This window comes from Rhododendron vialii, chromosome 1a (assembly GCF_030253575.1).
Source record: "Rhododendron vialii isolate Sample 1 chromosome 1a, ASM3025357v1".
Classification (NCBI taxonomy): Eukaryota; Viridiplantae; Streptophyta; class Magnoliopsida; order Ericales; family Ericaceae; genus Rhododendron; species Rhododendron vialii.
Window position 1 is genome coordinate 8,864,271 of NC_080557.1, and position 25,542 is coordinate 8,889,812.

General features: G+C 38.7%; 2 protein-coding genes across 2 annotated transcripts; one reads left to right on the forward strand and one right to left on the reverse strand.

Moving 5' to 3' along the window:
• Positions 1-6,328: 6,328 nt before the first annotated feature.
• Positions 6,329-18,273, reverse strand: LOC131327527 (uncharacterized). The gene is made up of 9 exons (XM_058360685.1): positions 17,038-18,273; positions 16,841-16,950; positions 16,686-16,751; positions 15,795-15,887; positions 12,090-12,200; positions 9,428-9,561; positions 7,110-8,092; positions 6,816-6,965; positions 6,329-6,731 (listed from the first exon to the last, which is right to left on the reverse strand). The coding sequence occupies exons 1-9, from the start codon at positions 18,001-18,003 to the stop codon at positions 6,459-6,461; spliced, it is 2,886 nt and encodes a 961-aa protein (XP_058216668.1). The 5' UTR covers positions 18,004-18,273; the 3' UTR covers positions 6,329-6,458.
• Positions 18,274-20,602: 2,329 nt separating this feature from the next.
• On the forward strand, positions 20,603-25,129 carry LOC131327537 (receptor-like protein 9DC3). The gene is made up of 2 exons (XM_058360693.1): positions 20,603-22,949; positions 23,871-25,129. Exons 1-2 carry the CDS (start codon positions 20,654-20,656, stop codon positions 25,127-25,129), a joined length of 3,555 nt encoding a protein of 1,184 aa, XP_058216676.1. The 5' UTR covers positions 20,603-20,653.
• Positions 25,130-25,542: the final 413 nt, after the last annotated feature.

Sequence of the window (25,542 nt, forward strand, 5' to 3'; positions counted from 1 at the left end):
TCTCTCTCTCTCTCTCTCTCTCTCTCTCTCTCTCTCTCTCTCTTAGAGTAGTAGGTTTGTTTCTGTAAATTTACTTTCAGGATTGTGTAGAGTCTATAGAAGGACTCAAGTGCGTGAATCGAAGGAGGTCAAGACCTCAGAACCTAGTGGATTCGTTGAGGGTCGTGGCCATGTCTCTTGTCCTGTTCTCTCCTATCTCTATTCATCTCCTTCCGGACTCAAGGCGCAATACAAGTTCGAGGGTTTTTCCCCCAGTTCTCTCTCTCTCTCTCTCTTCTACACGATGTAATCCATACGAAATATTGGGCAGTAAAACTAAAAGAATTTTATGTCTATTTCGTGTTCATAGATTACAGTTGCAAACCAATTCAATCCAAGAAAGAAGAGAGCAAGTGCAATAATAATTATTAGATTAAACTAAAAGAAGAGCGAGCAACTAACCAGAAGGGAAGATTGCTTGCTCCGCTCAACCCTAAAGTGGCCTCCCTTAACCAGAAGAAGATCGGTGGAGGAGCAATTGTTTCGTTGGAGACTAGAGAGAGAGAGAGAGAGAGAGAGAGAGAACACATAGCACCAAGGTTGACCGATGGGTTGAGGTCCAGTCCAGTTGCTCTTACCATCCAGTCCGGTTCAGTGTGGATTTCCGGGCCTTTTCCGGACCCAAAAAATAATTGAAAGGAAATTGAATTCTACACTATTTTTTGATATTTACACTCATTTTTTTTGTTTTTTATCAAAAAAATTACATATACTTTTAACACTAAAATTCAAAAAAAGAAGTATAAATGTCAAAAAAGAGAATGTAGAATTTAATTTACTAATTAAAATTGTTCATTTTATTGAGCTCATCAAAAACTTTAATCCTGAAAAAATTCATATTAATCGAATACTCATCAATACTACAATACCTGCTTCAAATATTCAAAACACTTTTATCTTAAAGCAAATGGGTGCGATCCAGCGTGCGAAGTGTTTTTTTCCAAGATATAGTAATTATGAATTTTTGCAAGGTTAAAGCTCTCGATTAACTTGACAAAATAAACGATTCCGATTATTTTTTGAGGCATAGGACAGGCCCAAAAATCCACATTGGACCGGATTGGATGGTAAGAGCAACTGGACTGGACCTCAACTCTTACTCCTGTTGGTTGGTTGGTAGGTTTGCTCCCCATACAATTTGACTAAAGTTTGATTCTTGGATAAGGCCTCAAGAAAAAAAATTCTTGTTAATCCCCTAGTCCTGGCGTGAATAACCTATTTTGAGTCTTTTGACCAGACTGAGAAGAAAATTAGTTGAGATCATAAACCCATTGTCCTTGAGCGAAGTCCCTCTTTTCACTCTCTCCCTAGCAATGGGCGCCTTGAAGTTCAAATTTTCAGCTTATAAAATGCCAAAACATATTTGAAGGACCATCTGTATCTCTTCTTTCTTCCATTCGGAAGAAAGCAACGTCTCTTCTCTCCTCTCCCATCATTTCCCTTTTCTTTTACAACGGTTTACCAAGTCTGCCGACGCCATCGCACCAACCGCTGCGCCTCCATCAGTAGGTATCCGTTGACCCCCACCGCTGCGCCACCGTCAGTAGGTATCCAATGACCCCACCGCTGCGCCACCATCCGTAGGTATCCAATGGCCCCCCATGAAAGAACGCTACCATGTTGACCACCGTACCCATTTGGACTGCTGATAATGCCACGAAAGAAATTGTTGGTGCTACAAAATTTGAGTCGTGTGAGTGACAACTTTATCCTTGTTTAACCTTTTCTCACTTCCCTTCCTCCCGTCTTTGGCTGGTGGCAGCACTCTCTCCCATTTGGAAACTTTTTTTCGTTTCTCAGATTGAGATTCTTACTTATAAAATCACACAAGTCATTCCATCATAACAGTATTGAGGGTGAATTCTTCTAAACTTAACTTATTTCTTTGTTTTGTATATTTTGTTCGTTTTTTTTTGAATTTTTGTTAGACTTGCGTGATTTTTTTTTGGATTAAATATGGGAAAATTAGCCATAAGGACTCTAAAATAGTTTTCATTTAGGAGAAGAACGCCAAAAAAATAATTTTCATTGGAGATCTTTTAACTTTTTGAGTATTTTAGCCATTAGACCAAAACATGTTTAGGCACTTTAATATGATTTTAGGGTATACTTTCCTATTCAAGGGTTTTAGTGGTTTAAGAATTTTTATAGGGAAGGTACCCTAGAGTTTTAGACACTTTCTATATATAGGGTACCCTAGAATTTTAGACACTTTCATAAAGAACCCTAGAGTTGCACTTTCATATCCACATTTATCTTTATATTTGATTTCAAAAGGTGCTTGTCCATTAAGCTCAAAAAATATAAATATGAGGGATTTTTGGCTAAATCTCCCTAAAATTATCCGTCTTTCTTGACGAGAGGAGTCTAACCAAACCGAGCCTTATGTCTCAATTACTTGGGATCGGCTACATGAATTATTTTTCCTCCATTGAACTCTGTCAAGAGCCACTTATTCACACAAATCCATTATACTCATATCTTTGCGCATAACAGTATCTAATATCAATTTAGGTCTACCCCTCCACGTAGCATTGGTACCCAAAACTATCATATCCGCTATTTTACTGCATCTCTTAGTCTATGGTAGACATGCCAAAACCATCTTAGCCTATTTTCCCTCAACTTCTCCTCTATAGGTGCTACACCTACCATCTCACAAATCGTTTAATTTCTAATCCTGTCTCGTCTAGTCTTATCACATATCCACCTCAACATTCTCATTTCCGCTACACCTCATCTTGCTCACTCGTTGTCTCTTAATAGGCCAACATTCTGTCCCGTAAAGCATCGTTGGCCTTATGGCAGTTCCATAGAATTATTCCTTCAATTTTGTGGGTACCCTCTTGTCACATAGTACACCAGTAGCGCTCCTCCACTTAAGCCACCCTACTTGAATCCTATGGGTCACTAAAGATGAAAAAAATATCAAAAAGCTAGTATATTTTTGAGCTTAAATACCGTCTTATTTGAATTTTTTCAACAACAGTCCATATTTTTATACTTTTCCAATTCGTCTTGAACGATTAACCTCTTTAATTACATCGAAAAGCTAAGCAAAAAGCTGTGAAAAGTAAAAAATACCGAAATAAGTTCTAATCTTTATAAGTTTAAGAGAACGCTGCCTGAGAAGATTCGCAACCACTAGCCAGATTAATAGTCAATAAACCCATGCCATCTTTCGACTACTGGCAGGGCTCTACCCAAAAATTGGAGAAAAGAAGTGTAGATTTGAAATAAGGAAAACAGAAAATAAGGAGTGCTTAAAAAATAAAAACTTTACCGAAACGGGACGTTAAATCACAAAAAGGAGCTATTGATAATTTTTACCAGTGACTCACAAACAAGGCACTTGACTACTATGACTACGTGCGCTTCTAGTGCAGTGGCTTGGTTTTAAAATCCTCCACCATCTTCCGAAGTTATAAATTCCTGCAGTGCTTGTGAGACAGAGAAGTAATCGCAACCGAACCTCTCATGGACATCAAAATATGTCATTTTACAGCTACATAAAATGCACTTTTCTCATTTGGATCCCCCTCTTACGAAGGAAAATCAGTGATTGGGATTTTCCGTTTATATGAGATGAGATGCACTTTTTTCACGCCACGGCTGTAGGAACGGAAAGAAGAACCGTACCGTCCAACCCATCCTGCCTCGTATCTCGATCTGTCTGAGATACGAGATGCCTTTGTTCACTTGCTATTTTTGAGAAATATTTATTACTCTCTGCACAACTCTCAACAAGTTTCTCTATCTGTCTCTCTTCACTCACTACATCAAAAATATTTCTCAAAACTTAAAACCATGCAAAGGTGCTTCAAGGGCTCAAATTGAGAATTCATCTAGCTCCCAAAAACTCAGGACCCGGCCCGGTGCGAGTGGGCGGGAGGTGATGCAATTCATTTCTTTCCATATACTATACTAATTACCGTGGACAACTTGACCGTCTGTCACCGTACTTACAAAATACAAATCTTAGGAAATGGGGCCTTAGCAAATTTTTTTTGTTTGTCAAGACGATAACAGATGGTATTATAAATTGCAAACCAAATACATCATGAGGAATCTACATCCCTATACAAGGGATCAAGAAGCCAAACACGAGGGAATTCAGTTCAAAGACTACAATCTAACCCACCTAAACTTTTACTAGCCAAAGTATGGGCAACCAAATTAGAAGATCGGCGAGCAAACAAAAATATACAATTTTGAAAATCATTGCTCAAAACCTTAACATCATGGATAATAGAATTCACGCTTTGGCTCACCACTATATGCCCTTTTATCATGTCAATGACTGCCTTAGAATCACTAATTTCCACCATGACTGCATTTAGTCCTAGTTGAAGCCTCATTTGGATGCCATGACAAACCGCCATGGCCTCTGCGATTTCTGGGCTTCTACACCAAGACAAACATCCAGACAGCAATGAACATTTCATTCGCATCTCTCTGATAACCACACCGTATGCACCTTTCCCGGAAATTTATGCACTACCCAAGTCCAACTTTTTCAAATACGAAATGCATCATTTCTCCAAAACATAATACTCCAACAAGATAAATATTTAATCATGCATAACTCAAATTAGGCTTCACAACGATAAGAAGTGCAGCTAAAATTCTAAGTTCTTTGCACAAATATTAAAATATGGATTCATTTTAAGTTGAAATCTTGCAATTCGTTTGGGGTAACTATAATATATGGATCAGGCAGAGTCGGACTGGACTATAAGTGTTCTTTTGAAGTTCATCCCATTTATTAATTGCAATGATTTTTGCACTCCCCTTTTGGAGTGTAATTAATAATTTGGAGAGTTCGAAAATCAATTCCCTTCATTAATGGGCTCAAAAAAATTCAATCTCATAGGCATAAATATTCATTTCTAACCCGAGTAGTTTGGTTAAGAAATTATTTGTACATCGAAAGGTATGACCAATTTACCCTCAATAAGTCAAGAAATAAATTAATTCGGTAAAATGCTCGCATCTCTTCCAATTTAAATTGCATAAAGACCTATTATATACAGATAAAGAGGATTTTTGAAGAACTAAAAGATGGTGTATGACACTTGATAAATAGTAAAAATTTAGTTTTATGAAAAGTGGGTAGTAAGCAGCTTCATTTTGAGATTGAATATATTACACCTAGAAAATGAAGTGAATCGTTTCCGAGTTTCTTTCGTACACGTTGACCAGTAACCATTTCCTACAATTAGTAGCTGTAGTGGTCAAGGGCTATTGTTGGGCGCACGGAGACCAAAATTTGGCTTCGTAAATGTAAAAGCCATGTCTTACTCTCTTATTGCTCGAGCATAAGAGAGCTATGCTTGAGCAAAATACAAGACACCTCATAACATCATTTTAGTTCTGTTTTTGTTTACTTAAAACCTCGTTATTGGTGGATTGTTAACTCCCCTCCCCGTGGAGTAGGTACGCACTGCGAAACCACGTATATCTCATGTCTTGTGATTGCCCATGATTGATCGATTGTTTCTTCTTGTGCACAACAAATGACCAGGTTTCATTCCACATTTTATCACCATACTATAGTCTTGCGATTTATGTCTCAACTGGTGACTTATTTAGGGTTCGCTTGGATAGTTGAGGATTCTAAATAAACGAATTTGACCTTCCATGTTTAACAAAAAACAGTTGGAGGTTTCATTATTGGGGACTTCTGAAACTAGAGCGCGAAATGAAATAATCACGCGTATATATTTTCTTGCGCTGCTTATTTAGCAACCCATCACAAATTCACAATAAAGCTTCCAAACTGGATTCTTCAAACTCAACTCCAAAAGCTAACTGTAAACTACCACGCCCATTTTCCTAATCTTCTTGTCTTGTTTTAAGCTAACGAGTGTCACCACATATTTTCACCCAAGAAGTCCTCTGCTCCATAATGTAATTCGCCTCTTCTCCATAATGTAACTCACTGGGCGTAGCACAGGTTTACTGCTAGTTTATATAACGATAGAATGTTTGGGTTAATTGAGGAGGTATAAAAGACAAATATGGCTCAAAGTTGACATACAAGGTATATGTTCTTCTCATTGTGCAAATGAATCAAAATGACCTAAACCGAAAAAAGTAGTAACAATTTCCTGTAACAATGTTACAAGTTTGATTCAATCTATAGCTAATCAAAATCTCATGCAGAACAGATACCATTCATCTACTTCTTCCGGAGGGGTAAGCCGTAAAAAAGCTCATAACGATGACATACGAAATTAAAGAACCAAAAATCAAAGGATAAGGATAAGGACGACTAACACAGATGAAGCTGTCACAATTCCGCATCCAACATCACGGTAGCGAAATGATTTTCACAAGCTAATTTGACAAGAGCAACTGGAAATACCAAAAACAAACCAGATAATACGGGATTGCAATCTGAGTGGTCCTTGAGCCTTTCACATCATCCACATTTTCTTAAAACCTTCAGCTCTTGTCATGGTGTAAAATGTTTGGCTCCAGTTTCTGTGTCGATTGTGATGACACACGTTCACCTTCTCCAAAACTTTTGCGTTGTTCAGAAAATAATCCAACAGTTCCAGCTCATAATTCTCCCCTTCAAAGAACTTAAACTCTATCTCCTTGAGGTGAAAGAGCAAACAAGAAGGCACGCTTTGAGGTGGATTCCAACGGTGTAAAAGCTCTGGACCTATAGGGTCACCGGAATCTACCTGAGTACAGAATAAATTAGAAATGTCACAATTGCATTGCTACTCACATAACTATAAAAGGAAAGCATACCGCACTCCACTCACCTCCCCAAACACAAGGGACCCGAGAAGTGGCGAGTTTTCTAGCAACTCTGTCAACAATGCCCATACCACAGTATCACCCCCGGATGGACCAAGCTCCAAGTAAGTCATGCAATGGAACTTTGGCATTCGGCAATTTGCTATTTGCATAACCTTTAGACAGGAATACTTTACTTGGTCAACTACTATAAAATGACCTGGAAAATTTAACTAGCAAACGATACATACAAGCGAGTAGACTAGTCGAGATTTTGTAAGTTGTTAGAAATGAAAATAGATCAGAATAAGCTGGCATACCTCCATAAAGTCACTAGATAAGTATAGACGTTGTACGTTGGATAATCCCTTGAGAAAATCACTTACAGCTTCAGAATAATCAAACTCTAACTCAAATTGGTCGGTGGTTTGAAAAATAGTAATACGAGCTTCAGCCAGATGACATAAGCTTTGTAATGAATAACCTTCTGCAACCTTATCCATGATGTCAAGGAACAAAAGAGCTGGGGTCTCGAGCACAATCTTGTAGGAGTGCTCGGGAAAATCCCTAATTTCCCAGTAATTGGAATACAAATAATGCATAACCAAACTTGTGAGCATAGGTGCCGAAATCTTTACAACACGTACATCTATCCCAACACATCCTCTCATACTCAATTTGTCAAGCACAGGGCAACCACAGATCAGCCTATCGATTGACTCATCATCTGAAAATTCAACACTACGAAGATGGAGAATTTTAAGATTCGGTAGATGAACCGAAGCTGGTACATTCATAACAAATTTGGCAGCCAATTTTAGTACCACCAATGTTCCACAAGAGAAGAGGTCCTGAGGTAGCACTATAGAATGCTTCATGGGAATGGAGATATGAAGTTCTTGAACACTAGACAATAAGGCGGCAGCAATCCATGCATTAACATTTGACAGATCGTAACCCTGAGTGCACTTGAGATGGAACTTATTTAACCGTGAGACTCTATGTAGTAGCACCACTCGATCAATGAAACTTGTGAAACTTGTTTGCAGAGACGGAGTTCTATCACGCTTGTGAGGATTTAGCAATAATGTATCATCAAAGTCCACACTGTCGTACGATGTCCAAGATTGCTTCCACTTGGTTGACAAGACACAAGTTGCCACAGCATTTTTCGTGGGAAGAAATGAAAGGATGTGGCTAATAAGGTTGCATGGCAAGTTGCTGATCCTGTCTTCACATTTCTTGACACTCAGATGCTTGGAACGCTTGCGGATTTTTGAGGTTGAACGCATGATTTCGCCCACTATTTTAACCAACAAAATACACTAGTAAAATAGGTATAGTGAAGAACATATACAGATTAAAAGACTAAAAAAGAGAAAGAAAAAAACTTTTTGGTACAACATGGAAGATAGGTTGTCCGAGTTGATGGGTTTGGTTTTGCTAATTAATTTGTTGAAGTAATAGAAAATTTGACGTGAAGATTAAGTAAGGTTGAGTCAAATAAGTGGAAAGCAGTTAATTTCGTAAGAATCATAACCACTAAGTTTGGTTCAAAATCAGGTCCCCTAGACCAACAGCCAGACCTGCAAAAATACCCAGTGTTCTTATTTCTTGGTGTTGGTGGTAGCCAATGTCCTTCTACAGTGGTATCATGTATCCAAATGCCTATTCTTTTATGCTAAGAAGCACGATATATGTCAACGGGCCTCACGTATCCCTATCCAACACATCTGCGACACAAATATGTGTCCGCTTAGTTTATAACAATATTTTAGTCAGGACAAGTTTAGGGCACATTGGAAACACGTTAGATTATCATATTTATACCTTGGACATAGTTAAGATTGCAGTGGCTGCCTAAATCTTCAATATCTTAAACTTCATTGTTTCTAAATCTTCAGAAAGTTTCTTTGTTTTTTTGTATAAAGTTATTGTATGTAAGTTGCAACTATGATTTGTCTATCGTTTTCGTACCAAAAATATAATTTATAAAACTAAGGAATTAAATAATATTCCGATGAACAGTGGTTAAGTCCAGGATCATCCACGGAGAGTAAAAAGCTAAGTTGCGATACGTTCAATTGATTTCTACTTTAATTCTGAAAGGAAAATGTTTGGATTTGATTTGATTTGATTAAACTAAGAAAGCGATTAAAGGATTTGTAAACAAATGAGAGAAGAGACTTGGGTTTCCGATTCAGTCTTCCCCCCAAAAAAATAATCAAGATTCGTACTCCGTGTAGGCTATCTCAACACGGCACAGATCATCTCACTGGATTTAACAAGCACGACCCGTCTCACGTCGTATAGTCTATCTCAAAGTATAGTCCATCTCAAAGCCTATTTTGGAACATTAGAAACCATTGTATGACAGTGCTTGAAACCATAGATATAAACACATTAGAATGTCAAAAAAATATTAAACGTCATAAAAAGTTATGAATCGACCAAGTCATACAATCAAGTTGAATATAAAACCCTAAGAATCAAACAACTATGCTACTTGGATAGACCCCCTCGTTACCCTAGCCGAATAGTTTAGCCCCTCGTGGAATGAGAACAAATAATCGTAAAACAAATAAAACTCCATTGAACAATAAACTAAAAAGGTTTGCAGAGAATAAAAAGATTGAACCCTGAAGCAAGTTTTCTTCTTCCGTCGTGTTGTTGCTACTTCTCTGGCCGAGGCGTGTTGAACAGCCGCACGGCAGCCCCCGTTCTCCGTTTCTGCGTGAGAATAAGATATCCCTCAAACCCCTTTTTTCCCCTCTTTATATAGTGTGCTCCACTGAAGTTGTAATCAGCCGAGAATTTTAATTTCCTTTGGCAGGTGGTTAATTTGTGGCCGGGAAAAATAGGCCCATTAATTATAATTCTTATAATTAGTGGGCCTACTTTTTTCGATCACGTGCAAAGACTATAGTTTCTGCTCTTTTATTTTTTTTCCCTATTATAAACTCATCTCATCGCTTGAATAATTCTATCGGCACAGCTGTGCCTCAACACCAAATAAAATCAAACTTTGCACTCTAGCTCCAAGTGTTATTCATCGGCTCCATGAGTCCAGAAACACAATTAACAAGTATCAATCCCCAAATAGTGCACTAAACAGACATAACAAGTCTAAGTTAGGAGGCATAAATAGGTGTATTTACACCCCTATCAATGATACCTATTTTTCTTTCAACGTGTCTCCAACATTCATGTGTCCCAACTATAGGAAAAATGTTGTATCCTTCTCATGCTCCATTTTCCATGTCCGTAACCGTACTTCTTAGCTCTGGGTGTAGTAGGGAGAAGACATGAGACAAGGGAGAGTTAGGGTAAAGGGGATCCTATGCCCTTCTAAGGAATGTAGCAATTTGAAACGTTGGGTAACTAAGTAGAATAACTGCACAAACTTATAACCATAAATTCACATGTGCACTTATGAATTTCTACTCATATCTTCAGGGAGAGTTTCCGCAAAACTAAATAGACTAAAAGACACATGTTTTCAGGGATTTTTAGGCATATCATTCTTCTCACATATATCAAATAAAATAACATTCAGCGGAAACAACTTGACTATTGTTGTTAGCCTGTAGTTCAATAACATAGCAGAACTGCACCCTCATTCATGTCATGTTTTTGACACATGTGAGACTCTTCGTACGTATTATCTCGAGTGATGGGCATACATACATTTTTATTTTTTTGGCATTTGACCGTCAATATTGTGCTTTCACAGCAAAATAAAATTCCAAATGTAAATTGAAATATTAATTTTTTTAATTACTGAAAAGTTAAATATAAATTCATCGACACAGAGAGTCAAAGATGCACAACCCCACCCCCCACCCGCTCTCTCTCTCACTCAGGATGGTGGTTTCGTCTATAAAAGGACTCAAGTGTGTGAATCGAAGGAGGACAGAACCAAGTGGACTTGTTGAGTGTCGCGGCCACGTCTCTTGTCCCGTTCTCTCCTATATTTATTCATCTCCCTCCCGTTCCGGACTCGAGGCCCCATAGAAGTTCGAGGGGTTTCCTTTCCCAAAATTGCTATACACACAACGGTTATGTAAAACACAACACACAATTAATTTCTAGCCGTCTATTACTGTAATAAATTGTCAGAATTCGCTTAAACTCTTTTTCATAAAAGTTTAAACTCTTTTTCATAAAAGTTAAACTTTTCCTTGAAAGAGTTTTTATAAATCTAGACCATCCAAATACATCTGGACGGTCAGAATTACGCACACAACCAACACAACGATTGTGCAAGTAGCATTTTTGTTCCCTTCCCCCTCTTCTTCCTCCCTCAATTTGCATTGTGGTTGTATTTACACCGTCGATCGACTTCTACTTTGAAGTATCATAAAGTCTATTTATTGTTCTTCTTCTATTTATATTCACTTCATTACGTTTGTTTTCGAAGAAGTACTAAAATACGGCAATGAATCAAACTCCATCACCACGCACGTCCACATTCTAACGCTTAGAATAATTCTAGGTAAAAATAATTTTTCAATATTTTTTGGTACCGTATTAAAGATCTCAATGATATCTATCAAACAAGATCCATATTGATAAAAAAATTATTTACGTAAGCACGTGATTTTTGAGCTTGAAATTGCCTTCTTAAAAAATAAATACTTATTTTCCTTTCGGGAACGGGGCCTAGTGCCCCTGGGGGAATGGACGGGTGGTACCCCAAGCGCTCTCCCCACCACACAAATATGTGTGGGCCCTGCCCATGGATAAATTTTTGGTTACCGGATGGGTAGCACGTGGCCATGCCCACGTGGTGCCCGAGTAGTTCATCCGGGCGTCGAAAAATGTGTTCCACGTGTCCACGACATTGGGCGAACCTGTCCATACCCTTATACTTCGAGACATTTTTAAAAAATGCTTTTAGGCCTGCACTCGTGCTCCGGCACACCCACCCATAGTCGATCGTTGTCATCTTTTTTCACCCATCTCCGACGATGTCTCTTTTCCACTTTTTTTCGTTTTCCTTTCTATTTCGCCGATCTCCCACCGAATACCACTTTTGGGTGTACTCAGTTTTGACTTTAATGGCAAGGTGGAGTCCTAGCAGCAGGAGGTGGCGAGGTTAGAGGTTTACTCTGAATATGTAGCAAAGCCGAGGACATTAATTTTACACAAGGAAAACCAAATTAAAGCGACATGTACGTATTTGCATTCAACTACTTCGAAAGAAGAGCGGGCGTATTGTAGGAAGAAATTAAAATAGTACTCCAGAAACCAGTGTGACACGCAAAGCACCTGTCGCAAAACACGTGTCGAAACTTTACAAACGAGGTTTCACAAATAATGTGGACAAAACTCCACAAGGAATATACAACAATTCTCCCGCTTCACCAGAGGCTAGCCTACTAACAAAGTCCATTACCAGAGATACGAAACTGAAGTACCAAAACAAAAAGGATCAGGACCCCTAATACAGAACTTTCTCTCCGCTGTCACAACCCTGCTTCCAGCATCATGATAGCAAATTGATTTTCGCAAGCTAATTTGACAAAGTGAGACTACTACGAAAATATCCAAAACAAGTCTGGTATTGTGTTGCGACATGATCGAAGAAGTCCTGGAGACCCTTTGATCAAAAGTTCAGTTACAAATCTCAAGCTCTTGCTTAATGTCGCTGTGTGATCTGGATTGTGCAGTCTCTTTCATTGCTGTAACGCATGTGCACCTTCTCCAAAACTTTTGCATTGCACAGAAAATACTGGACCATCTCCCACTCTTCTTTCTCCCCCTCAAAGAATCTGATTTCAATTACAAAGTGGAGCGCCATCAATAAAAAGTAGAGCGCGAATATCAATTTATTGTTTTCTTCAAGCTGACTTCCTGTCGTTCCCAAAATAATACTAGTAAGGTTTAGTTAAGAGGAAAATTTAATTCAAATCCTGCATAATATCAATTGATTTTTTAGGACAAATGGTGGAAAATTAGTACGACAAGTGGTATTTTGGTTATACAATGCTACTTTTTGCTACCGCTCTAAAAGCGTATGAGCAGAAATTGAGCAGGAAAGTTCAATTGAAATTGAATTATTAATTCGAAGGTTTGACTCAAATTCACCTGTTATATACTACTTCCTCCATCCCCAATTGCCTGCCTCAACGAAAAGTCGTGCAATTTTTGGATTGAAAAAATAGTACTTTCAACTTTCAAGTATCATTTTTTAAGTTTCGTTACACTAAATTAAAGTACTTTATGATCTCTTTAATATGTTGCAAAGAAATTCAAAAAATTATGCCCGGACGTAAAAAAAGATTAAGCAACCTATCTTGGCTCTGTTAAATATGCAAGGAAAAAAATACAACCAAGAGCAAAATTCAGTTCTAACAAAGTAATGACGTTGATCCTACAGCTTAGAAACTTCCTAGTATTCTTCAGCCCGTAAAATGCACTGGATCAAAACAATAAAATCTTCAAACGTGTCTCATTTGCTTTCTGGGAAACCAAGCAGAGAAAAAAAAAGGGGAGGGGGGTGGGTTTTTCTGGTTGTATGACGGAGAGAAAAGGGAAAATGGGTCGGGACAGGTTGGGTTGGGTATGACTTGACCCATATTTGATCCAATCCATTTTAACCGGCCTACTATTGATCCGTATTTGACCCGTCAATATTCAACCCATAACCCGTTTCAACCCGCCCAAACCCGCCTATTTGCCACCTCTATCAAATATACTCACAAGTAGGGGTGTGCACGGGCTGGGCGGATCGGTTTTGACTCGAAACCTAAACCCGACCCGACCATGTCGTGTAGAACATTTTAGGATCCAAAAACCGAACCGCGCTGGTGGTAGAACCATCTGCGAGCCCAATTATTTACTTCGGGTTGGGTTGGCCGGGTTTACCCTTCGGGTTGGTCGGGTCGGGACCGACCCCATAGGTAAGGAACACACCAATCCAAACCTGAACCGAAATCTGATTTTTAACAGAAAGTGAACTAGCACCCGTTCAAACCACATGTTTGACCACTACAAGAAAAATGAAAATTGGTGACGAAAAAGTGGCGACGAAATTTAATTTTGTCACTAAATGAGTATATTTGGCGACGAAAAAATAAATTCGTCGCCGTTTTGACAACTTCCGTGACGAAATAATTTTGTCACCAATTATACCTGTTTAGCGACGAAAAAAATATTTTCGTCACCAAAAGTACCTATTTGGAGACGAAATACATTTTTCGTCACCAAAAGCTTAAAAAAAGGTGACGAAATTATTTTTTGTTACCAAAGATAATCATTTGGTGACAAAAAAAAAATTTCGTCACTAAATGAGACCAATTTAGTAACGAAATATTTTTTTTGTCACCAAATGCTTAACTTTGGTGACGAAAAATAATTTCGTCACCATTTTAACGCTTTCAGCGATGAAAAATATATTTCGTCATCAAATGGATACCTTTCGTGACGAAATTTATGAATTGCGCTTTGTCACTAAATGTATTTCGAACATAACTCTTTACTAAAAACTCCGATTGAGATAATTCAAATTGGGTTTGAACAATAACTCAATTGCCTACAACTTTTATGTTTATCAAAATTACTAATTTTAATGTTTAAAGGTTCAAAATTACATTTGAAATATATTTTTATGTTAAACATATATGTTATATATTAGATATTTCAAATATTTACTGAAAAGTGTGTGTGGTGCAGTTGGTTAGAGCTTGCGCGAAAAACTCAAGAGACTCGGGTTCGAAACCCAGCAAGAGTTAGAAAGAAGGATTTTTTTCCCATATGAAAATGTCTTTTGCAACGAAAATTTTCATCACCGATGAGACTCATTAGTGACGAATTTTTTCGTTGCCAAAAAGAATAATTTATGACAAAAAATTTCGTCGTCAAAAAACACAATAAGTGAGGAAAAAAATTTCGTCACCAATTATTCACTTTTTGATGACGAAATATTTCGTCATCAAAAGACACTATAGGTGGCGAAAAATAGATTTCGTCACCAGGTAGAAATCCTCGACAACTTTTAGTCGACAAATTTAGTCGACAAATTTTTTTTCGTCACCTATATTATTTGTGACAAAAAACAAGCAATTTGTGACGATATTCATTCGTTACCCAATGCAATTTTTCTTGTAGTGGACCACGCCCGAGACCCTTCAGGTCGGGTCCGCGGGTGGGCGGATTTTTTGCACATACCTACTCACAAGTGTAGTGGGTTTCACATGCGCAGTGTATGTGGACCCCACCACACTTGTGAATGTGTTTTTTTTTTTGCCATATTGTATATATACTTGTGAATGTGTTTACACAGTAATTGTTTGTGTGTTTATTTGTGATTTTGAAATTGATTTTTCCGTTTCGTTTTTTATTGATGGCGCTCTAAATTTAACGTGAAGTTACTAATCATTTCATGAATAAAGTGAAGGGCATCAGCAAAAAATTAAAGCGCGAATATCAATTTCCAAATTGATTGCTTGCAGAAGCCTTGGTTTTGGTCCTTTTGTGGAAAGTAAAGCACACGTGGCATGACGTGCGAATTGGGCGAAGGTTAAGAGACGTGAAGGACACGTCGCACGATGTAGAAAAACCGATTAAATTGAACACCCAAACCCAGAACCAGGAGTTCCTCTACTGATTCGGACGAATGCTCCGGTTTTGGAAGTTCTTTTTAAAATTTGGGATTCGATTTTTCATATGGTGAGTACCTTACAGTAAGTGAGGGGACTGTAATTGGTGTAGCAGCACTAGCTCTCCCGGAGATTTAGATTGCACAATTGAATCCATTTAGTGGCCTCCGTTACATATATATATAGACACACACACAACCACACACCTACACCACAATCACACAAATTCACTCACATCAAACATAGAGTTCAAACACATAGTGTGTGTGCACTATGAAGCTTGGGTTGTGAAGTCAAATTCATTTAGTGGCGTGGGTATAGGGCTATTTCTCCGTTATCCAAAAAAAAAAAAACAAAAACTAATTAATATACAACCACACACTTGCACACAAACTCACTTACATCAAACGTGAGTCCAAATGTGTGCTTACAGTGTGTGTAGGCTCCACATTTAATGTGAATGAATTTGTGTGATTGTGTTTGGCAGTAACATAACTGCAACAAAACAAAACAACGATTCATTGCCAGTGGGTAGTAAGCAGCTCTTATTGTTTGCTTACTGCACCATCTTTTATTCCCTTTCCCTGTGGAGTAGGTACGCACTGCCGAACCACGCATATCTCATGTTCTTGCGATTGCTCGTGGTTGATCGATTATTTCTTCTTGTGCACAAGCACAACAAATGACTAAGTTTCATTCCACATTAATTTTATCACCATACAATGGCTCAAAGATAACATACGAGGAATGTGTTCTTCTCGTTGTGCAAATGAATTAAAATAACATAAATCGGAAAAAGTAACAATTTCCTGTAATGATGCACAAGTTTGATTTCAATCCATACCTATCAAAATCTCATGCAGAACAGCTACCATTAATCACCTACTTCATTGGAGGGGTAAGCTGTAAAAAAAGTTCATAGCCCCGAAATACGAAATTGAAGAACGAAAAATCAAAGGAAGAGGACGACTAACACAGTAGTACTTTATGAGGCTGTCACAATTCCGCATCCAACATCACCGTAGCAAAACAATTCACGCTAGCTAATTCGACAAGAACAACTGGAAATACCGAAAACAAACCAAAACCTTCACATCATCCACATTTTCTTAAAACCTTCAGCTCTTGTCATGGTGTAAAACGTTTTGCTCCAGTTTCTGTGTCGATTGTAATGCCACACGTTCACCTTCTCCAAAACTTTTGCGTTGTTCAGAAAATAATCCAACAGTTTCAGCTCATCTTTCTCCCCTACAAAGCACTTAAACACTATCTCCTTGAGGTGAAAGAGCAAACAAGAAGGCACGCTTTGAGGTGGATTCCAACAGTGTACAAGCGCTGGACCCATAGGGGCACCTGAATCTACCTGATAACAGAATAAATTAGAAATGTCACAATTGCATTGCTACTCACATAACTATAAAAAGGAAAGCATACCGCACTCCACTCACCTCCCCAAAGACAAGGGACCCAAGACGTGGCGAGTTTTCCCAGATGGACCAAGCTCCAGGTGAGTCATGCAATGGAACTTTGGCATTTGGCAATTTGCTCTTTGCATAACCTTCAAACAGGAATACTTTACTTGGTCAACTACTATAAAATGACCTGGAAAATTTAACTAGCAAACGATCAGAATAAGCTGGTATACCTCCATAAATTCACTAGATAAGTATAGACGTTGTACGTTGGATAACCCCTTGAGAAAATCACTGACAGCTTCAGAATAATCTGACTTAAATTGGCCGGTGGTTTGATAAATAGTAATACGTGCTTCAGCCAGATGACACAAGCTTTGTAATGAATAACCTTCTGCAACAACATCAAAGATTTCAAGGAAGAGAAGAGCTGGGGTCTCGAGCACAATCTTGTAGGAGTGCTTGGGAACATGCCTAAGTCCCCAGTAATTGAAATACAAATGAGACATAACCAAACTTCTGAGCATGGGTGCCGAAATCTTAACAACACGTACATCTATCCCCACACATTCTCTCATACTCAATTTGTCAAGCACAGGGCAACCACAGATGAGCCTATCGATTGAGTCATCATCTGAAAATTTGACACTATGAAGATGGAGAATTTTAAGATTCGGTAGATGAACCGAAGCTGGAACGTTCATAACAAATTTGGCACCCAATTTTAGTACCGCCAATGTTCCACAAGAGAAGAGGTCCTGAGGTAGCACTGTAGAATGCTCCATTGGAATGGAGAGATGAAGTTCTTTAACACTAGAGACTAAGGCGGCAGCGATCCATGCATTAACACGTGACAGATCATAACTCTGAGTGCACTTGAGATGGAACTTATTTAACCGTGAGACTCTATGTCGTAGCACCACTTGATCAATGAAATTTGTGAAACTAGTTTGCAGAGACGGAGTTCTATCACGCTTGCGATGATTTAGCAATAATGTATCATCAAAGTCCACACTGTCGTACGATGTCCAAGATTGCTTCCACTTGGTTGACAAGACACAAGTTGCCACAGCGTTTTTCGTGGGAAGAAATGAAAGGATGTGGCTCATAAGGTTGCATGGCAAGTTGCTGATCCTGTCTTCACATTTCTTGACACTCAGATTCTTGGAATGCTTGCGGATTTTTGAGGTTGAACGCATGATTTCGCCCACTATTTTAACCAACAAAATACACTAGTAAAATAGGTATAGTGAAGAACATATACAGATTAAAAGACTAAAAAAGAGAGAGAAAAAAACTTTTTGGTACAACATGGAAGATAGGTTGTCCGAGTTGATCGGTTTTGTTTTGCTGATTAATTTGTTGAAGTAAAAGAAAATTTGAAGTAAAGAAGTTTGAGTCAAATAAGTGGAAAGCAGTTAATTTCAAAAGAATCATAACCACCAAGTTTGGTTCAAAATCAGGTCCCCTAGACCAGCATCCATACCTGCAAAAATACAGTGTTCTTATTTTTTGGTGTTGGAGGTAGCCAATGTCCTTCTACAGTGGTATCGTGTATCCAAATTCCTATTCTTTTTTATGCTAAGAAGCACGATATATGTCAACGGGCCTCACGTATCCCTATCCTACACATCTGCGAAACACAGAGGTGGTCTATCACTACCAAATTATGTGTCCACTTAATTAGTTGATAACAATATTTTAGACGCGACAAGTTTAGGGCACGTTGGAAACACGTTATATTGTCATATTAATACCTTGGACATAGTTAAGATTGTAGTTGCTGCCTAAATCTTGAATATCTTAAACTTCATTGCTTCTATATCTTCAGAAAGTTAATGTGTTTGTTTTTTTGTATAAAGTTATTGTAAGTTGCAACTATGATTTGTCTGTCGTTTTTATACCAAAAATATAATTTATAAAAACAAGGAATTAATTAATATTCCGAAGAATAGTGGTTAAGTCCATGATAGTGGTTAAGTTCAGAATCGTACACGGAGAGTAAAAAACTAAGTTGCGATACATTCAATTTATTTCTACTGTAATTCTGAAAGGAAAATGTTTGGATTTGATTAAACTAAGAAAGCGATTAAAGGAATTGTAAGCGAATGAGAGAAGGGACAAGGGTTTCCGATTCAGTCTTCCTTTGTAACATAATTGTTTCGAAACTTAGGAGGGTTCACATTCAACATTAAACCAGACCATCGTAGGGTAGCAATTCTTATCGATAATCCCCAAAAATATAATCGAGATTCGTACTCTGTATAGGCTATCTTAACACCGCACAGATCGTCTCACTGAATTTAACCAACCACACGAACCGTCTCACGTCGTATACTCTATCTCAAAGTCTATCTTGAAACATTAGAAACTATTGTATGAAAGTGCTTGAAACCGTGGATACAAACACATTCAAATGTTAGAAAAATATTAAACTTCATAAAAAGTTATGAATCGACCAAGTCATACAATCTAAGTCTACGCTATTTGGAGAGACCTCCTAATCACCCTAGCCGAATAGTTTAGCCGCTCGTAGAGTGAGAACAAATAATCGTGAAACAAATAAAACTCCATTGAACAATAAACTAAAAAGCTTTGCAGAGAATAAAAAGATTGAACCCTGAAGTTTATTTTCTTCTTCCGTCGTGTTGTTGCTACTGCTCTGGCCGAGCGTGAAGAACAGCCGCACCACTCAATTGCTCCCTCTATTGCGTGAGAAAAAGTTCCTGACGGAAGCCCCCGTTCTCCGTTTCTGCGTGAGAATAAGATATCCCTCAAACCCTTTTTTTCCCCTCTTTATATAGCTAGTCTGCGCTTTTATTTTTACCAAAGGCCGGGGCACACGTGATGCGTGTGCAAGTCGGATTTTCATAACCACTCCGCTTGATTCATCATTTTGAAAGTAATTTTTACTCTCGGCACAATTTTTAATAAATTTCTCTCTCTATCTCTCTCCACTTATTACCACTCAACTCTCAAAAATGACTTTTTAAAACCTCAACCAAACAAAGTGAACATTTTTGTAAAAATGTTTCTCACTTATTGTTCGATCAAATTTTTACAAAATGTTGTGAAAATCCGACTTGCACACATATCGTGTGTGCCCCGACCTCTAATCTATTCTAATAAGCACGAAACAACAAACTGGCTACAACTTTTCTATGCATTCAAATGCCCATAAAGCACTATAAATAATGCACTCTCGGGCAAAGTTTCAAAATCATCACCCCATTCCAACGGAACCTCAAAATGAAACCCATCACAACTTTTTTTTTTTTTTTTTGTAAAAATACTTCCCACTTTTTTTTTGTTACGCATCACCAAACCACCATTCCAACCGCTTCTCCGTACCAGTTTAATGGAAGAGAGAAAAAGAAGCATGTGTAGGCCCCATTCCGAAACGTAAAAAAAGTCTTTCGCTGCGTTTGGTTCACAATTTTGAAATGAAAATTTTGAGTTAAAATGTAAAAACATGTGATTGAAAGGAGGGGATAAACAGGTAAAAATGAAAGGAGGGGATAAACAGGTCCCTTCTTTTGTGTTGGATGACAATTGACAAATGAGTACTAGTGGGAAAGTGTAAGCCCACGTTAAAACCCAAGACTCTATTAGTTTTGTACTTTGTATTTGAGTTTTAATGAATCTTATTTTCTCTGAGCAAAAAACCAAAAACATTGAAACCCAATTTCAAGTTTTTTTTTGGAAAAGGTAAAACCAATTCAAGTGGAAACATTTATTATTCAGAAGTATTAGTTGTACCAGTATATATAGAGGGATCAATGACTTCAAACCAACACAACCGTAACCCAAATATACTCGCCACTTTTCCACTCTCAATCCAAAAACCAAATGAAGAGGTTGATATGGCTCTTTCATTTTCTCTTCTTTTTCTTCCAGTGTCAATCTGCTTCTTCATCCCCTCTCTCTTCATCTCCTTCGTCGAATCATTCGTGTTCTCTCAATGAGAGAACTTCACTGCTGCAATTTAAGCAAATGTTTACCATAGACAGTTATGCTTCTTTCCGGCAGTGTGATGAACTTGGTTCTTCTTCGCACCCGAAGACAGTGTCTTGGAACGAGACTACTGATAGCGATTGTTGCTCATGGGACGGGGTAACGTGCAATGTGTCCACTGGTCATGTGATTGGGCTCGACCTTAGTTGTAGCAAACTCTATGGCACCATCCATCCGAATACCACTCTTTACCAACTCCCACACCTCCAGCAACTCAATCTCGCCTTCAATCATTTCAACTTCTCCCCTTTTCCACCCTCGTTTAGCCGATTCACGAGCTTATCCCATCTCAACCTATCCTCTTCCTTTCTCTCAGGCTCAATCCCATCGGAAATCACCCACCTATTCAAACTCGTTTCACTCGATCTCTCTTCTTCCATGGGTGTTATGTCCAAGACTGGTATACTAAGACTCGAACCCCACAATTTCAAAACCTTGCTCATGAACCTGACCCAACTAGAAAACCTGAAGCTTACCCTAGTAAACATATCTTCGGGTCTACCTGATTCCCTTATGAATTTGTCTTCTTTAGCGACTCTCGACCTTAAGAAGACCGGACTCAGTGGAAAACTACCCGATTCAATAGGCTATCTTGGGTTTTTAAATTACTTGGATCTCTCTGTCAACGAACTCTCTGGGCCTCTTCCCGAGTCACTTGGAAACCTCACGTGGATTACTGTATTACGTTTATCAGAAAACAATTTGAACGGTCAGGTACCGTCTACTCTCTCAAATCTTGAGCAACTTTCTGATTTCCACATTGAGTATAATAATCTCAATGGTACAATTCCTGAGTTCTTTTCTAAGTTTACAAAGTTGGAGTATTTAAGACTCGACCGTAATAATTTCAAGGGCCCATTTCCACGTTGGGTGGCCAACCTAACACAACTTGTTTGTTTAGACATTTCGTCTAATCCACTTACCGCGGGGCCTATTCCTAACTTAAGTGGACTTCCAAACCTCCAATGGTTCGGCTTATCCAATAGCAATCGCAATGGAACACTACCATCGTGGTTGTTTGGTATTCCCTCGTTGCAAACGTTAGACCTTGGATATAACCAGTTGACTGGACAAATTCATGAGTTCCGACATGATTCACAGTTGTGGAACATTGACTTGAGAAACAATAAACTCAATGGTCCCATTCCACAGTCAATCTCAGGTCTTGTGAACTTGCGTTACCTCTTCCTTTCATCAAATAATCTCAGTGGTATCATCGAGCTACAGATATTCTCAAACCTTGAAGTGCTTGATCTTTCGAAGAGTAATACCTTAGTGAGCATTGGTAGTAAAGCCAACACTACCTGGCCCAATCTTCGTTTCTTGGGTTTGTCCTATTGCAATATAACCGAGTTCCCAGAATTCTTAAAAAGCGCAGAGAAGCTCCAATCACTAGATCTATCCCACAACATTCTTCGTGGTCAAGTCCCGTCTACTCTCTCAAATCTTGAGCAACTCACTGATTTCCGCGTTGAGCATAACAATCTCAATGGTACAATTCCTGAGTTCTTTTCTAAGTTTACAAAGTTGGAGTATTTAAGACTTGACCGTAATAATTTCAACGGCCCATTTCCACGTTGGGTGGCCAACCTAACACAACTTGTTTGTTTAGACATTTCGTCTAATCCACTTAACGCGGGGCCTATTCCTAACTTAAGTGGACTTCCAAACCTCCAATGGTTCGGCTTATCCAATAGCAATCGCAATGGAACACTACCATCATGGTTGTTTGGTATTCCCTCGTTGCAAACGTTAGACCTTGGATATAACCAGTTGACTGGACAAATTCATGAGTTCCGACATGATTCACAGTTGTGGATCATTGACTTGAAAAACAATAAACTCAATGGTCCCATTCCACAGTCAATCTCAAGTCTTGTGAACTTGCGTTACCTCCTCCTTTCATCAAATAATCTGAGTGTTGTCATCGAGCTACGGATATTCTCAAACCTTGAAGTGCTTGATCTTTCAAAGAGTAATACCTTAGTGAGCATTGGTAGTAAAGCCAACACTACCTGGCCCAATCTTCGTGTCTTGGGTTTGTCCTCTTGTAACATAACTGAGTTCCCGGAATTCTTAAAAAGCGCAGAGAAGCTCCAATCACTAGATCTATCCAACAACAAAATTCGTGGTGAGATTCCGAAGTTGTCAGCAGGGGCTTCCTTATATTTTTTGGATCTCTCTTACAACGAACTCTCTGGGCCTCTTCCCGAGTCACTTGGAAACCTCACGGGGATTACTGTATTACGTTTAACAAAAAACAATTTGAACGGTCAGCTCCCGTCTACTCTCTCAAATCTTGAGCAACTCACTGATTTCCGCGTTGAGTATAACTACAATCTCAATGGTACAATTCCCGAGTTCTTTTCTAAGCTTACAAAGTTGGAGTATTTAAGACTTGACCGTAATAATTTCAACGGCCCATTTCCACGTTGGGTGGCTAACCTAACACAACTTGTTTGTTTAGACATTTCGTCTAATGCACTTACCGCGGGGCCTATTCCTAACTTAAGTGGACTTCCAAACCTCCAATGGTTCGGCTTATCCAATAGCAATCGCAATGGAACACTACCATCGTGGTTGTTTGCTATTCCCTCATTGCAGTTGTTAGACCTTGGATATAACCAGTTGAATGGACAGATTCATGAGTTCCGACATGATTCACAGTTATGGATCATTGACTTGAGAAACAACAAACTCAATGGTCCCATTCCGCAGTCAATCTCAGGTCTTGTGAACTTGCGTCACCTCTTCCTTTCATCGAATAATCTGAGTGGTGTCATCGAGCTACAGATATTCTCAAACCTTGAAGTGCTTTATCTTTCGAAGAGTAATACCTCAGTGAGCATTGGAAGTAATGCCAACACTACCTGGCCCAATATTCGTATCTTGGGTTTGTCCTCTTGCAACATAACCGAGTTCTCGGAATTCTTAAAAGGTGCAGAGAAGCTCCAATCAGTAGATCTATCCGACAACAAACTTCGTGGTGAGATTCCGAAGTTAGCAGCGGCTTCCATATATTTTTTGGATCTTTCCTATAACTATCTTCAAGGACCCCTCCTAGTTCCATCATCATCATTAATCCGCTTCCTAATCTCACACAATAAACTAACCGGAGAATTCCCTTCATCAATTTGCAATATGAGTTTCCTCGAGATTCTTGTTTTGTCGAATAACAACTTAAATGGTGTTATTCCACACTGTTTGGGAAATGTCATCAATAATCTCAAGGTGTTAGATCTCCGAACGAATGACTTCCATGGGGCTATCCCTACAACATTTGCAAATAGAAGTATGTTGAGGAGTCTTAATTTAAATGGAAATCGTTTCCAAGGACCAGTGCCTCGATCTTTGGCCAATTGTAAAAGCATGGAAGTACTAGATCTCGGGAACAACAATCTAAATGGTGAATTCCCTCATTGGCTGGAGTCACTTCCAGAATTGCAAGTTCTTGTATTGAAATCCAACAAATTTCATGGTCCTATAGGCACTTCACGAACTGAAACTCCTTTCCCTAAGCTTCGAATTATTGACCTTTCTCACAATAACTTCACTGGGCTTCTACCGGAACCATATTTCCTCAATTTCAAAGCTTTGATGAATGTGGATAAATCAAAAAGTTCGTCGCTATACATGGGAGATACGGTCTATCGAGATACTATGGAGTTGGTCTTGAAGGGGGTCGTAATCGAACTGAAATATATCCTCACCACCTTCACAACAATCGACTTGTCGAACAACCATTTCCGAGGAGAGATTCCAAATAATGTTGGAAAGCTACAAGGACTTCGGCTACTGAATTTATCTCAGAATAGCCTTTCCGGTCATCTTCCATCATTGTTACAAAATATGACAATGTTGGAATCGCTAGACCTCTCTTCCAACCAAATAACTGGGGAGATTCCGGGGGAACTCAAAAGTTTGACATTTCTTGCAGTTTTAAACCTTTCAAAGAACCATCTAGTTGGTCCCATACCTCATGGAAACCAATTTGATACATTTCAGAATGATTCTTACATTGGAAATTCGGGATTATGCGGATTACCACTGTCAAAAAAATGTGGAGATAGTGAGGCACAACCACAGCCACCACAACCTTGGGATGTTGATGATGATGATGATGCGAGTGGATTTACTTGGAGGATCGTGCTGATGGGGTACGGATGCGGATTGGTAATAGGAGTGACCATGGGATTTGTTATGTTCTTGACTGGAAGACCTAGATGGTTTACGAGAATAGTCATTGGAGGAGAACCACGCCGGAAGGTGGTAAGAATAAGCCAGATTGGTTGGAGAAGTCAGCGAAGTTAGTGCAATATTCCGGGTAAGTGCTTTTCAAATTAATGTCCATCCATAAAATTGTCATTAAGTCATTCTTATCTCAACATTTTAGTTGCGTACGTTCAAATTATTTGCTTGCTATTTATAGGAATAAGTAAGACGTTCACAACAAACAAATGAGTTTTCATTTGAATTCAATCCGAATTATAACGGTTTCTCCCAAAATCCGAACATTGAGTAGTAATCCAAAAGGTCAATATTCTCTACTGGTGTTTAACGTTTTCTTTTTCTGGGATTTTGCAGGAAGGAAATATAATAAGTGGGGTGCATGGCTAGAACGAGTAGTACTGAAATATATATGGTCTCGCCCTATGGTACACATGTTTCATAGTCTTCAAATAACTTCGCCAATCGGTCATTGATCTTTGGCAAATGCAGCTGCA

Bases quoted from the DNA above. Each gene is read 5' to 3' on its own strand.
- LOC131327527 (XM_058360685.1), bottom strand. From the start codon at position 18,003: ATGCGTTCAACCTCAAAAATCCGCAAGCATTCCAAGAATCTGAGTGTC. The intron at 16,752-16,840 runs GTGAGTGGAGTG...GTTATCAGGTAG, and splicing joins GGTCCCTTGTCTTTGGGGAG to ATTCAGGTGCCCCTATGGGT. The intron at 12,201-15,794 runs GTAAGTGAGTTT...TTGGTACTTCAG, and splicing joins CATTTGGACTCACGTTTGAT to TTTCGTATCTCTGGTAATGG.
- LOC131327537 (XM_058360693.1), top strand. From the start codon at position 20,654: ATGAAGAGGTTGATATGGCTCTTTCATTTTCTCTTCTTTTTCTTCCAG. The intron at 22,950-23,870 runs GTGAGATTCCGA...ACTATCTTCAAG, and splicing joins ATCCAACAACAAAATTCGTG to GACCCCTCCTAGTTCCATCA.